Source organism: Carlito syrichta, unplaced genomic scaffold, assembly GCF_000164805.1.
Source record: "Carlito syrichta isolate Samal-C Ts95f unplaced genomic scaffold, Tarsius_syrichta-2.0.1 Scaffold143465, whole genome shotgun sequence".
NCBI classification, from domain to species: Eukaryota; Metazoa; Chordata; class Mammalia; order Primates; family Tarsiidae; genus Carlito; species Carlito syrichta.
The window spans coordinates 51,744-66,631 of NW_007087561.1; the positions used below are offsets into that span (position 1 = coordinate 51,744).

Genomic DNA, 14,888 nt, shown 5'->3' on the forward strand with positions numbered 1-14,888 from the left:
ATAGCCTAAATCCTGCCAGGGAGGTTTCAGGCTAAGCAGGCTTATAGAACCCAGACTAGCAAAAGGTTAAGCTGACTCACAAGCTGGAGAACTATAATTCAAAACTCTTTTAGCAACTGCAAACCAAAGACTACCTCTGAATGCGACCAGTGGGGGAAGATGGCCATTCATGCATATGTTTCAGCACACCCACATGTAATTTTCTTCACTTCCTGAGAAGAGTTCAACACATTTACCTCTTTGCTCAACAAACATCATTTAATTTAAAGTTCTCCTTTAGGGGGTACTGTGTTATTTTAGTAAGACTATGTGGAAATCTAACTAATTTTGGATCACTGCTATGAAGTACTATTGAAGCCAAGCATACTTTTATTTATTTATGGTCACTAACAACTTTCAGGAGTCTTAATACATTATAAAAAAATAAATTATTAGTCTCCACTCAGAGAAGAGTGAAAACAGGACTACAGTTCATCCATCTAGTCACTCTAGTTATTCGAGCTGGAAATCTGCCTCAGCTCTTGCTGTGACAAATCAGTGTCCCCAGAAGTGGGGCCAGGGTACTTGTATTTTTAAAGCGTTGTCTTGGTGATTGTGAAGCACATCAAGAATTCTGCTCCAGATCAATCATATCTCAAAACGCAAGAACCAATAAACGACACTAAAAGTACCCGGAGTGCCTAACTTTAAATGCAGTACCACCACTCCCCAGTACCCCCACACTCCCATTCCCCTAAACTTGTTGAATGAGAATGCACAGAGGCTGGGCTTGGGAACAGGCATTTTTAAATTTATTTCTATTTTTTTTAGTTGGAGTCTCACTCTGCCGCCCAGGCTGAAGTGCAGTGACACAGTCCTGGCAGCCGCAGCCTCAACCTGCTGGGCTCCGGTGATCCTTCCGCCTCAGCCTTCCAAGTAGCTGGAACTACAGGTATGTGCTACCACGCCCAGCTAATTTTTCTTTGAACACAAGGTCTCACCGTGTTCCCCAGGCTGGTCTCGAACCTGCGGGCTCAGGCAATCCTCTCACCTTGCCCTCCCAAAGTGCTGGGACTACAGGCTTGAGTCACCGCACCCGGCCAGGGACCAGGCATTTTTAACAAGGTCCACAGGGGATCCTATGTAGGCACAACACTTAAGAGAATGAGAAGATCTCGGAACACATGTCAAGACCCTTGGCGGGACAAGAGGCCCTTCCCTGCTTCCTCCGGCCTCATCTGCCATTTCCCTTCTCGCTCCTTAGGAGCTCAGAATGTCCTTAATATCCCAGATGATCTCACCCCACTCCTCTGTGCCAGTGCTACAAAGATACAAAGTGAAAAGGATAGCAGAGTAAGACTGGCAGTTCTGGAGCTCAGCCTGAGAAGAATGCTAAGTTTCTGGAAGGACTCCAGTCCGGCAGAGAAACCCTGTCTCCCTCAGGTGTGGCAGGGTCAGCAAAGAAGGGAGGCCTGTATCCTATCACTCTGTGTCTGGAAGCCAGACACGCCTTCTTCCTCTTCTGCCTGGCGAATCCATCCCCATGTTCCAAATTCCAATCTGGTCATCACCAGCTCTGGAATCCCTCTCTGTAACGCCGTAATCTGACCCCTGTGGCAGACACTGCTTGCTCTCCCTCAGTGTCCATTTGCCTTTTCTTCCATGACTCAGTGTCACAGCTTAGTAGCTTATTAGCACACAGTCATGGTTTACTGAACTTCACTGTTGAAATTACCTTTTTATGTGCAACGTTCTTGGTACAAACAAATCCATTGACAACCACAGAATCAAACTTCTTTCCACCTGGGATCTAACGGAACAATTCAGAAAACAATAAAATTTGATGGTACCATCTTAGAATCCAGTCAGACAGATGCTATTTCTTTCTGCTTTTTCATGTTATCAAATATGGACAAAAAGTTACAGGTTACAGTTCTTAGTTCCAACCAATGATTACTGACATCTCAGCATGCTTGTTTTCCCACATTCCCTGTTCTCTGACAAACTACACTTGGGACTTTAAAATACTCACTGACTGAATGCATGGGTGCCATGTGACAGTCAAACACTATTGCTTAAGTTAAAATTATACATACACTGCTATCTAAATAAAGCAATTATTCACTGCTTTTCCTCAGAACAGAGACAGCAATCTGTGAAAATAGGCTTTCTCACAGCTGACATACCAAGAAGAGGAAGCAAGAAAGGAAGAAACTGGATTTGGCTAGGCTCCCAAGCCATCCCCCATCCAACTCATTCCTTTCATTCATCTTTCACTTCTTTTTTTTTTTTTTTTTTGAGTTGGAGTCTCATTGTTGCCCAGGCTGGAGTGCGGTGGCACACTCACAACCACCACAGTCTCGATCTGCTGGGCTCAGGTGATTCTTCCGTCTCAGCCTTCCAAGTAGCTGGAACTATAGGCAAGTGCCAACACACTCGGCTAATTTTTCTTTTTTTTGAGTTGGAGTCTCACTCTGTCACCCAGGCTGGAGTGCAGTGGCATGCTCCCGGCCACCGCAGCCTCAACCTGCTGGGCTCAGGCGATCCTTCCACCTCAACCTTCCAAGTAGCTGGAACTACAGGTACATGCTACCATGCCCCAGTAATTTTTTTTTTTTTAAATTTATTGTAGAGACGAGGTCTTACCATGTTGCCCAGACTGGCCACGAATAATTTTTTGATTTATTGCAGAGATGAGATCTCGTCAAGTTGCCCAGGGTGGCCTCGAACCCATGGGCTCAGGCAATCCTCTCACCTCGGCCTCCCAAAGTGCTGGGATTAGAGGTATGAGCCACCCACACCCGGCCTACCTCTCACTTCTATGTGTGGCTTCCATGACTTTTAGTGCACGGCTAACAAACAAGCAAACAGGACAGTCTCCCACTCCTCAGCTAGCAGCCCTCAGGGCAACACCTATTTTGGATTACCATTAGGAGAAAACGAGCAATCAGACTTGTCTCACTGGCTTCCAGCAGTAGCAAATCGTTAGCCAGGGCTCACCTTTTTGATGTGGACAAACTGACGGATATCCATGTCATCATCCTGGTTCTTGACATCAGGTCGGACTGTCTGAACAACTTGGCAGACCAGGGACACAATGATGTCTCGCCAAGACGGTGACAGTGAGTCATCGTGGAGTAACTGCTGGAGTAGTGCCATCATGTGGCTATGATTAGCTGAGCTGCAAAATTATTATAAGTAAAAAGTTGACACAGTTAACACTGCCAGAGACAGTAATTTTGAAGGCACAACAAAATCTACTTTAAATAATCATTCCCGTTAGGACTCACACATGAGATCTTCTAGGCCAATTTTATTCCTTCGATATATCTGCACCTTAACTATTCCTTCAGTACACCTGTACCTTAACTATTTTGTTCATAAGTGGAATCTGAGAATATCTTCAACTAAGTTGTCTCCTGTAACTTGCTAAAATAAAATTTTAACACATAAATTAAAATGGGGGCAGGGCTGGGCTCGGTGGCTCAACCTGTAATCCCAGCACTTTGGGAGGCCGAGGCAAGAGGACTGCCTGAGCCTGTGGATTCGAGACCCGCCTGGGCAACTTGGTGAGACCTCATCTCTACAATAAATCAAAAATTAGCTGGGCATGGTAACGTGCGCCTGTAGTTCCGGCTACTTGGAAGGCTGAGGTGGAAGGATTGCTGGAGCCCAGCAGGTCGAGGCTGTGGTGGCCGGGAGCATGCCACTGCAGTCCAGTCTGGGCAACTGAGCGAGACTCCAACTCAAAAAAAATAAATAGAAATAAAATGGGGACAGACAAGCACAGTTTAGGACTCCTCGTTTTATGAGAAATTTCATCAGAAGTCAGAATAGGCTTTACTTCCTAAGTAATCTTACTATTTTTGACTTTTATAAAGAGCAAAAGGGACTATACATATGACCATCAAGTCACTAATCATTACAGAAGCGAAAAGTGAAATGAAACTCTCACAGCCTTACAGCAACCTCTCCATGGCTTGTTTCTCCCCATTCTCCTCTCTCAGGAGCTCCAGGTTGTTGTGATGCCAGCCCAAAGGCGTGAAAGGCAGTTCTTTGGATTTTTCCTCTACCCGGCGATTAAATAAGGATTCTGAGTATAAAAGAGTAAGTTATTACTTCGCTGTCATATGTTAAACCATCTACTCATATATTTAGAAATTACCAACTGCTCTTTTACATGTTTTAAGTTGACCAATATAAATTATTGGTGTAAAAGGAAATAGCATGTAACAAATATATAAGTAAATAAAACGCATAATAAAATATTTAATAAGTGCATGCATACGCATACAAAAACAACATCATAAACACATAAATACATTAAAAATATATAAATACAAGAGTTAAGAACAGCAGTAACTGGCAACAGCCAAAATCAAAGACAAAAGTATAAAAAGCAAATTTATATTAGTAACTAGGACCCTCAAGCCAATAATTACAGACACAGCTTCTGAAAAGCAAATAAAAAGAGATTCTTACACTGTCCTTTTATTTATTTTGGAATACTAATAAAGGAAGGTGTTTGCTTTCCCTATAAAATAAAAAACTGAAAACTGTATTCAACAGAAATCTGGATGCTGCCAGGACATGTGATAGTGTGGGTGCTACGCTTTCAAGAGAGAAGTTCGGGTTGGATAGCCCAAAACAGCAAATGTCAGTGTAAAAGTCTAGTCAGACAGTCCTAAATAATGTTTTCTTTTCAATACTGGCACAGAGGCTTTTAAACAAAATTTTAACAAGATAGACTCAAAAATAAACTATAAGTGTTAAAAAATGATATAAAGCAATATATTTAAAATCTTTTTTTTAAAAGGGTGAATAAAAATGGATCAAGACCAAAAATTAATAATAAACACTTTGCAAAAAAGATTCTCATTAAATAACTATTGATAATGTGAAGAAATACATGAAAAGAAGAAATGCTTATAAAAATTCTCTAACCCTTCCCCTCTTAAAACAAACCAAACAAAAGAACTTCCAATTTTTTTTTCCCCCATTGGAGACTCAGGCTGCCGCCCAGGTTCGACCTGATGGGCTCCAGAGATCCTTCCACCTCAACCTTCCAAGTAGCCAGAACTACAGGTATGCATTACCACACCCAGCTAATTTTTTTTTGTTTATTGTAGAGGCAAGGTCTCACCAAGTTGCCCAGGCTGGTCTCGAACCCACAGGCTCAGGCAATTCACTTGCCTTGACCTCTCAAAGTGCCGGGATTACAGGCTGAGCCACCAAGCCTGGCCACAAAAGAACTTTCACCAAACAGGTCAGCAGACAATACAGTAAAGCATATGTTCCTGACATGCGAGGTACAGGAACTGTGCATTTCAAGTCTGTAGATGGCCAGTCTACAAACTTCTAGTTAAACTGGATTCGTGGAAGTGAATTTAGAAGAACCACCAAGTTATGAGATCAGCTGCAGGTGGCCTCCTTTATACTGGCTGCCTCTCCTTCTCTCTTTCATCAGAAACCTCTCGAGCCAAGAAGACACTGAGAAGAGAACTTTCCTTCCATTAGCCAATGCCCAAGCTGTGGAGTACTGGGGACCAGCTAGTGGAGTCTTTACTTCACAGGAAGCTAAGTCGGGAGGAGGTAAGAAAAGGCTTATACTCTTCTGTGGACTCTTTTTCCCCAAAGAAACTGACTGGCAGAGTCAGTTCTACACCGCCTTGTGCCTACCTCTCTCTCCAACTCCACAGGGCAACCTGCATCCTCAGCTGGATGAGCTCTGCCTGCGGGCTTTTTGAAACCTTGACAATCCCTGAGGATATGTATGTCACTACTTAACGTTACTTTCAGAAAATAGGAAAGTGTAAACTATACCCCTAAAATAATACGATTCAAATTCTACTTAAAAGTTTTCAGGTCGGGTTCAGTGGCTCAGCCTGTCATTCCAGCACTTTGGGAGGCCGAGGCGAGTGGATTGCCTGAGCCTGCAGTTCAAGACCAGCCCTGGCAACTTGGTGAGACCTCGTCTCTACAATGAAATGAAAATTAGCCAGGCATGGTAGTGCGCGCCTGTAGTTTCAGCTACTTGGAAGGCTGAGGTGGAAGGATCACCAGAGCCCAGCAGGTCAATGCTGGGGTGACCGTGAGTGTGCCACTGCACTCCAGCCTGGGTGACAGAGTGAGACTTCAACTTAAAAAAGTTATTAAAGGATAACTTTTCAGAGGAGACCTCTTCCTCTCAAACCAAGTTCAAGTTTGCACTCTTGGTCCTCAACATTCTCAGAATCACTATACATACTGAAAACTGTGTTCCCATGATACTAACATAATCAAATATATCTTCAGCACCTTCTCTGTGCCAATCAATGAATTAGGCCCCAAGTATATTCTCAGGAAGAGACACCATCCCAGGTATGGCAGTCAGTAAAATTACCTTTGATGAAGGCGTCACTTATCGAGAGCTGTTGTCCTCCATTGTCAGAAATCAAATACTCTGCACAGCAGGGAAAAAACAGAGAGGAGGAAGGAGAGGAGAGACATATGACTATAACAGGCCAGCATAATGACACAGATAACACGCCCACACGTCAAGCATTACTCATCCTAAACTCAGCAATACCTAGCAAACTTAAGACAGCTTTGGGTTGAAGTGCCTCTTTGTCCTTGTTCTCCATTCTTCACTCTAAAATTAGCAGACTTCCATTAATAACTCAACAGAACCACAAAACAGTTCACTTTAATTCAAATGTCAGATAATCTTTAACAGATTATTTTTCCCTTACCAAAACCAAACCAGTTTATAAAAACTAAGATCTTCAGTAATGTGTATGACAACCCTAAAGGGTTATGCTGTTTTTCTCATATATCGCTGTATTGTTGAACAAATAATGACTTTGTCTACACAAAGGTGGTTCTCACTGAGAGAGAACTCACCTAATAAAACAATACAAGTTTTTTTTTTAATTTCAGAATATAAGCTATAAAACAAATACAAAAATTACACTGGCAGAAATAAAAATATAATTAACCAAGATTTTTTATTAGTTTTGAGTGTTTTTCAAAAATTCTACCAAACACTGCCAAATTTTTGCCAGACAATAATTACTGAATACACTCTGATTGCTTTTCAAAATATTAAGTGCTTTTCTTACAAGTGAAATTTACTCTTTTACTTCCCCATGAACTTTTGTCTCGGTCTGTGACAAAGCATAGCTCAAATGGGGTTCTTTCCACTATGCAAATTAAAACACAATGCATTTTAACCCCTTATGGTAAAGGTTCTCCACAAAATTTTTTCCAAGTTCATTCATAAACAAATAGGCTGTAAAAGTCAATATGTTTATAAGCCAATATGCTCATCCAGGAAACAGAAAAAATATTTTACTTAAAATTTCAAGTGCATCATGCCAAATACAATAAAAATCAAGTATGTGGACAAGAAAGATGTTATTCTATTCCTCCTTCACAGAAAGAAATAATGCCAAATCCTATCAGATCAACTAATGCATTGCTCATTATGAGCCCTCTCATACTAAAGCTTAAATATATATGAGATTTCAGAAATGATGAGTTTTGGGGAAAACTCACATATAAATACAGCATTTAAATATGAAAAAATCTTAAACCTACCAAAAAATGCTATGTACTGTCCACCCAGATCAAACAATTTTTAAGGAACTTCATACACGTATGCCTTCTTTTTCCCTGACCTTCTGAAGTGACACACATCATGACATGTTACCACTAGTATGCCAGCACACGTCTCAAAAACAAGGGCATTCTTCTCTACGGCCATGGTGCCATTTACACACTTGAGGGACTGCCAATACCGTGACAGAACTGGTCCACATTCAGATTTATCCAAGTGTCCCCAAAAGATTTTTAATAAATGTTTCTTCCGTCAAATCTGGATCCAATATAGTTCATACATGGCCTTTGGTTGCTGTGTCTCTTTATTCTCTTTTAGTCTAGAGAAAATCTCCTACTTTTTTCCATGATAATTCAATTTTTTTTTTTTTTTAAGTTGGAGTCTCACTCCATCGCCCAGACTGGAGTGCAGTGGCACACTCCCGGCCACCACAAACTCAACCCGCTGGGCCCCGGCAATCCTTCCGCCTCAGCCTTCCAAGTAGCCAGAACTATAGGTGCACACCTGGCTAGTTTTTGATTTATTGTAGGGATGAGGTCTCACCAAGTTGCCCAGGCGGGTCTCGACCCCGCGGACTCAGGCAATTCACTCACCTCGGCCTCCCAAAGTGCTGGGATTACAGGCTGAGCCACCAAGCCTGGCCTATGATTATTCTTTTTATTTTATTTTTTTGAGTTGGAGTCTCACTCTGTTGCCCAGACTGGAGTGCAGTGGCCGCTCCTGGCCACCACAGCCTAGACCCGCTGGACTCCGGCGATCCTTCCACCTCAGCCTTCCAAGTAGCTGGAACTACAGGCACACGCTACCGCGCCCACCTAATTTTTTGATTTATTGTAGAGATGAGGTCTCGCCTGCCCAGGCGGGTCTCAAACCCGCGGGCTCAGGCAATCCACTCACCTCAGCCTCCCAAAGGCGCGGGATTACAGGCTGAGCCACCGAGCCCGGCTTGATAATTCATTTTAAAAGAACCCAGACCAAATAGGAAGTTCCACAATAAAGACATGACTGACTGTTTCCTAATAGTGTGTTTAACTTGTTCCCAGTTTTCCTACACATGGAAAATTAGATCTAGAGGTTTGTGGAAGCCATGACTTTCGCTTTCTTCTCTAAATTCTATTTGCTAACTTTCCAAGAACAACCATAATAAATTACATTTGGGGCTGGGTGTGGTGGCTCACACCTGTAATCCCAGCACTTTGAGAGGCCAATGTGGGAGGATCACTTGAGCCTAGAGTTTGATACCAGCCTATACAACATAGCGAGACCTCATCTCTACAAAAAAAAAAAAAATTTAGCGGGATGCAGTGGCATGCGCCTTAGTCCCAACTACTCGGGAGGTTGAAACAGGAAGATCATTTGAACTCAGGAGTTTGAGGCTGCTGTGAATTGTGCCCATGCCACTGCACTCCAACCTGGGTGACAGAGTGAGATCCTGACTCAAAAATAAATAAATAAAATTTTAACTGTACAACTCTCCAACACCAAGACTGAAAAATTAATAAAAATAGATCACACTGAGTTTTACAAGCTTCTGAAAAGGTTTTCGTACATAAGATAAAAAATTATGAGTAATCTTAAGTACAGATATTTAAACCAATTGTATAAATCCACATTTCCTCAGCTTTAAAAAAGAGGCCAATCCATAAGAAAATATTTAATAAGTACTATCTTTAATTTCAATGGAAAAATAAAAACAATTCCCATTTGTATTTATTTAAAGAGAATGAAAACCAGAGGCAGACATACAACTACCTGTCACTCTGGCAGTCTTTACTTTCTGGTAATCAATGTTCATCTTAACTAAAAACAGAGCAAAATATTTTATTATATTTCAACTTCACAAAAAAATGCAAAGAGAATATTTCTTATTATGTCAAAAATGAATGAGAGTTCTGAAAGTCAGGTCTATTAAGGGATTTACAAAGTCCTCAAATTATAAACTCTCAAGGTTGCAAATGACCTAAGAGGTTCATTTAATAATTACCTTCTTTCTAATGCTGGGAACTCCTCTACAGGAATCTTACTGAGTGGGCTAAAGGGTTCCTCACACTGATTACATATTTTTTAAACATTTTAGGTCTATATTTTTCATCTCACAGATTTAGAATTAAAAGGAAACTCAGAAGTCCCCAGGTGTACCTAACCCATCACCCAATGTAGGCATCAGTCCTCAATGGACATTTAGGCACACCCTGACGACTGAACCTAGTTCTTCCATCAGCCATACATAAAACAATCCTTCCAGATACCTAAAAGCAGCATCAAGCTTTCTTTTCTCCATTTTAAGTAGCCCAACCCCATTTAACTGATCTTAATATAGCATGTTTTTCAGATGTCTCAGGATCCTGGCAACCCAGCTCTATTCATAAATCAAAACAGAACCCCAAAATTTAAATTGGACTGTAACTATAGACATCAATTGCCACTAATGAAACCTATCAATGTATTAAAAAGGGGGGGGTTGCCACATCAGAGTATTACATTTGCAGAAGGGCTGGGCACAGTGGCTCACACCTATAATCCCAGCACTTCAGGAGGCCAAGGCAAGAGGACTACTTAAGCCCAGGAGTTCGAGAGCAGCCTGGGCAGCACAGTGAGACCTCATCTTGACAAAAAAGAAAAAAATGAGCTGGGTGTGGTGGCATGCGCCTATAGTCCCATCTACTCAGGAGGCTGAGGCAGAAGGAGATAGCCTGAGCCCAGGAGGTCAAGGTTGTGGTATACTGTGGGCAAGTCACTGCACTGTAGCCTGGGTGACAGAGTGAGACCCTGACTCAAAAAAATATATAAATTTTCAGATCACTAAAACTTGGATCTTTATCACATGAATTATTAAGAATGGCTTTTGCCAGAGGTTTTTTTTTTGAGTTGGAGTCTCACTCTGTCGCCCAGACTGGAGTGCAGTGGCCGCTCCCAGCCACCGCAGCCTCGACCTGCTGGGCTCCGGCGATGCTTCCGCCTCAGCCTTCCAAGTAGCTGGAACTACAGGCGCGCACTACCACACCCAGCTAATTTTTGATTTATTGTAGAGATGAGGTCTTGCTGCCCAGGCGGGTCTCGAACCCGCGGACTCAGGCAATCCACTCACCTCAGCCTCCCAAAGGCGCGGGATTACAGGCTGAGCCACCAAGCCCGGCTCGCCAGAGTTTTAATAGCAAACATTTTAAGCCCAATTACATTAGTCAATGTTTACTTTTGTTAAATCTCATTTTGTTAGTCTCAATCTACTGCTGAAAAAAAAATCTTTACATTTTAATCCTGCTATCCAACATGCCAGTCATTCTTTCCAGATTTTAATTATCTGTGGAACTGAAAAACATTAAAAGTGCTGACCAAAAAAAAAAAGTGTCGAGTAACACTGAATACAGAAAAATTCCTACAGCGTAAACTAGGAGCAGCCCTTTCTATTGACATCAAACTGGTCATTATCCTCTCAATATTTTACTCTACAGGCTGCAAATCCATGTGTTCATATTAGGAGCAGCATTACTGAGCTCTTACATTCACCAACACACTATACTCTGTGTTTTCCATATAAAAAATATTACATAGAACAGTGGATGCCGGAGGTTGTGGGGGTGGAAGGAAAGGGAAAATGTTGGTCAAAGAGTACAAAGTTTCAGGTAGACAGGGAATACATTTTCTGAGATGTATTACACAGCATGACGACTATAGTTAATAACAGTGTATTATATATTTCAAAAGGTTCTCACCACAAAAAAATGATAAGGATTTAAAGCACTGGATATTATCTAGCTTGATTTAATTAATCCATTGCAGACATGTCATTGCTATATCTCATAAACAAATACAATTATAATTTGTCAATTTACAAATTTACAGTAGACTATATCAAATGCAAAAGTGTCCTTTGCCTGCAAAGCTATTGAGAGACCATTAAACATCTTAGTAACATTAATAAAGACAGTATCTACCATATTCTCCTGATCTATCAATCCCATGTCACCGTAAAAGACAGAAACAGGGTTGTTTGGGAATGACTTGTTTTGGTTAACCAATGCCAGTAGCCCAGTCACCACCAATTTTTCTAAATGCCACAGTAAATTCCACTGATTAAACTTTTCTACATTTTTCCAGCTTCCAATGCCACATCAAGAATCTGTCTTTTTTTAAAAAAAATGAAAAATGAATGTATCTATCACTAGTCATCCAGACCCTCTCCTACTCTTCACAATTCTTCAAGGATAACAAACTCTGGCTCCATGATCCCAGATACAAAGTCATTCAATAATCTGGCATACAGTATGCCAAAACCTGGCAACAGACTTATTTAAAATAACCAGGCATTTTCTATCTCTTCATTATCTTGGACCTCACTGTTCTGTTAACCATGTTTCTGGATAAGAATAATCTTGACGGGGGGGGGGGGGGACGACACACGATGACTCCTTTTAGTCATCAATCAATATTGTATCAATTTTCCCAAATAACTGACATAACTTGTCCTTCAATTGAAATTTAAATATTTTCTCAGACATCCCTGGCCTTTTCTCCAACCTTCAGCACAGTCTAGACTTCTGCTCTGCAGTCATTTTATTTATAGTGCTGGGTCCCTTTCAGATTCATCCTCTTATGAAGGTTGCCACTTTAAACTTTCATAGACAATCTTTTTAAAGGTCTGAGATCAAAGAGCTTCCAGAGGAGTCATGATGCTTTTCCCAACTACAGGTGCTTCCTCCTTATTCTCCTTGGAGATATAACCTGAGGTCACCCTGTACATGTCACTGTTGGAGTCTCCTGTTCCCTTCCTCTCCCAATGTTCTGAAGTCAAGTTTCCTAAAGTCAACGTCTGGCTGTGTTCAGCTGTCCATCCTTTGCTATTATGAATTCTATAATAACAGTCACTTTCTTCAAGATTCTTAAAACCTCCTTAGCTTTTCAAGAGGTGAAAACAAGTCAAAAGTATGCTTCACATTCTGCTTTCAGCAAGATGAAATCGTCAACAGATATGTCCAGAGAATAGATGTCCTCCGTCATCTGTGTGCCTCTGACCCACATCAAAATGTCCCCCATGTGACCACTGCCTACAGTTAATTCTCACACAAGTGTCATGTCTATTTCACTGTTCTTTCATACTTACCCAAATGTTCTCCATAATTTTTCTAATTTGAGGATTCCAATCAAGATGTATATCTTACTCAGGCTCGGTGCTAGTTAAGTCTCCTCATTTACCACATCCTCTCTAAATTTCTTATTTTTAAATAATATATACCTTTTCATAACTATTTTACACATCTTGTTAATGGCTAATACTGACAATTATGAGACATTTGTTGTAGAAATGTAAATTGTCTCAAATTATTTTAGTATAAACATTTAAATTCATAAGCTTCTCTTTTCTGATCTCATTTTTTAGGCTCAAAAGACAGAACAGCAAAAATTAGGCAAGCACCAGGTGCGGTGGCTCAAGCCTGTAATCCCAGCACTTTGGGAGGCCAAGGTGAGAGGACTGTCTGAGCCCACGGATTCGAGACTAGCCTGGGCAACTTAGTGAGACCTCATCTCTACAACAAACAAAAAATTAGCCAGGCATGGCTACAGCAAATAAAAAATTAGCCAGGCATGTGCCTGTAGTTCCAGCTACTTGGAAGGCTGATGCAGAAGGATCGCCTGAGTCCAGCAAGTCAAGGCTGCGGTGGCCGGAAGTATGCCACTGCACTCCAGCCTGGGCAACAGAGTGAGACTCCAACTCAAAAAAAATTAGGTAAGCATTTCAGATCTAAGTGAGGAGACCATCCAACTTTAGAGTTAAATGTTTAAAGCTCAAACTGCAGATGAAACCATGGAATAAAGTGATTCATCTTTATAATAATGTTTCAGTTATTACAATATAAAATACCTACAATTATTAATTCAGCCACGTATTTTTTATTTACTTTTATATAATGCCACTCAAGGGCTATAATTTAAATTGGTTTTTAATTACATCAATAGAGTTAACTTCATCATCCATTTTAAAAACAAGCATTTCTTTTCTTAAGCTAGATTTTTTTTTTTTTTTTGAGTTGGAGTCTCACTCTGTCGCCCATACTGGAGTGCAGTGGCCGCTCCCGGCCACCGCAGCCTCGACCTGCTGGGCTCCGGCGATCCTTCCGCCTCAGCCTTCCAAGTAGCCGGAATTACAGGCATGCGCTACCATGCCCGGCTGATTTTTTAAATTTATTGTAGAGATGAGGTCTCGCTGCCCAGGCGGGTCTCGAACCCGCGGGCTCAGGCAATCCACTCACCTCAGCCTCCCAAAGGCGCGGGATTACAGGCTGAGCCACCGAGCCCGGCTATGCTAGATTTTATTAATGGTTCACCTTATGTTTCCTTTTTCCTGTTTTTGAGTCAGTAGACTAAAGCATCAAATAAGATAACCAGAAATAATGACTTCATTTTGTATGAATTAGAGAAGAAATTTTTTATACATATAGAATACATACAATAAGCATTTTAGATTACTGAGGAAAGATATTTTGAAATGTGTGAATAATTTCCCCCAATCTAGTTCAAGCATCTTAACAGGTTTAGTGAAATACCATGTTACTGGGTAACAGCAAAGTGAAGTAGGCTTTAAAATGTTAAATGAAGAAAGAGAAAAGAATAGAGCAGAACATCCATGTTATAAATGCAAAGAAAGGCCACCTTGGAAGTTGCACATTACGGGAAGAGCAGTCAGATGTAGCTCCTTTTCAAGATTATAAGCTTTAAACTGGGCGTGGTGGTACTGGGGAAAAAACAAGAAATGAAAGGACCCAACCGAAAAAGGTAGGGGAAGAGGTGTGGGGAAAATGAGAGAGGGTGGAACAAAACCCACACCAAATCCCCTCAGCCACATGGGAGAGAGGAAGCCAGAAGGACAGGCTGGCACAAGCTCCTACGACCCAGCTCTCCAGCCTGTGCCTGGATTCCAGACAGTGACTCCCTCCTACCTTTTTGGTCAGCAGGGTGAGGGGGCACATGTGGGTACTTGGAGGGCTTCTTGATATGGAAGTTCACGTTGTCCAGCTCCACGTTCAGGCTGATAGACGCGGCTGAGTCACTGTCCACTGTGGACTGGAAACTGCTGACTGATGTGCGCTTGCTAGGACTGGCAGAATCTTTTAGTGTTGGGAGGGGAAAGAAATATGGGAGGGGAGTAAAAATGGGTTTTATCAGGGATTGGAGGAAAGGAGAAAAATGTTGTTTTAATACACAAGCCCAATGTGCAATACCAAAATGGATACAGTATTTTCAAGTACTTCTGTGTAGATGACAAAATTTGAATAAGTTAAATATAAAATCGATTTTTAAAATGAAGAAACGTACT

At 41.4% G+C, this 14,888-nt stretch overlaps 1 protein-coding gene across 1 annotated transcript in view; it reads right to left on the reverse strand.

Annotated features, from left to right (window-relative positions):
• The window catches only part of PIKFYVE (phosphoinositide kinase, FYVE-type zinc finger containing), a 96,405-nt gene that overhangs the window by 42,610 nt on the left and 38,907 nt on the right, over positions 1–14,888 (reverse strand). Inside the window, exons 12-16 of the mRNA XM_021708687.1 lie at positions 14,512–14,679; positions 6,362–6,421; positions 3,943–4,072; positions 2,980–3,160; positions 1,715–1,789 (exon numbers count right to left, since the gene is read on the reverse strand). Of these exons, the coding sequence (XP_021564362.1) occupies positions 1,715–1,789; positions 2,980–3,160; positions 3,943–4,072; positions 6,362–6,421; positions 14,512–14,679 (614 nt within the window). The remainder of the gene's footprint in view (positions 1–1,714; positions 1,790–2,979; positions 3,161–3,942; positions 4,073–6,361; positions 6,422–14,511; positions 14,680–14,888) is intronic.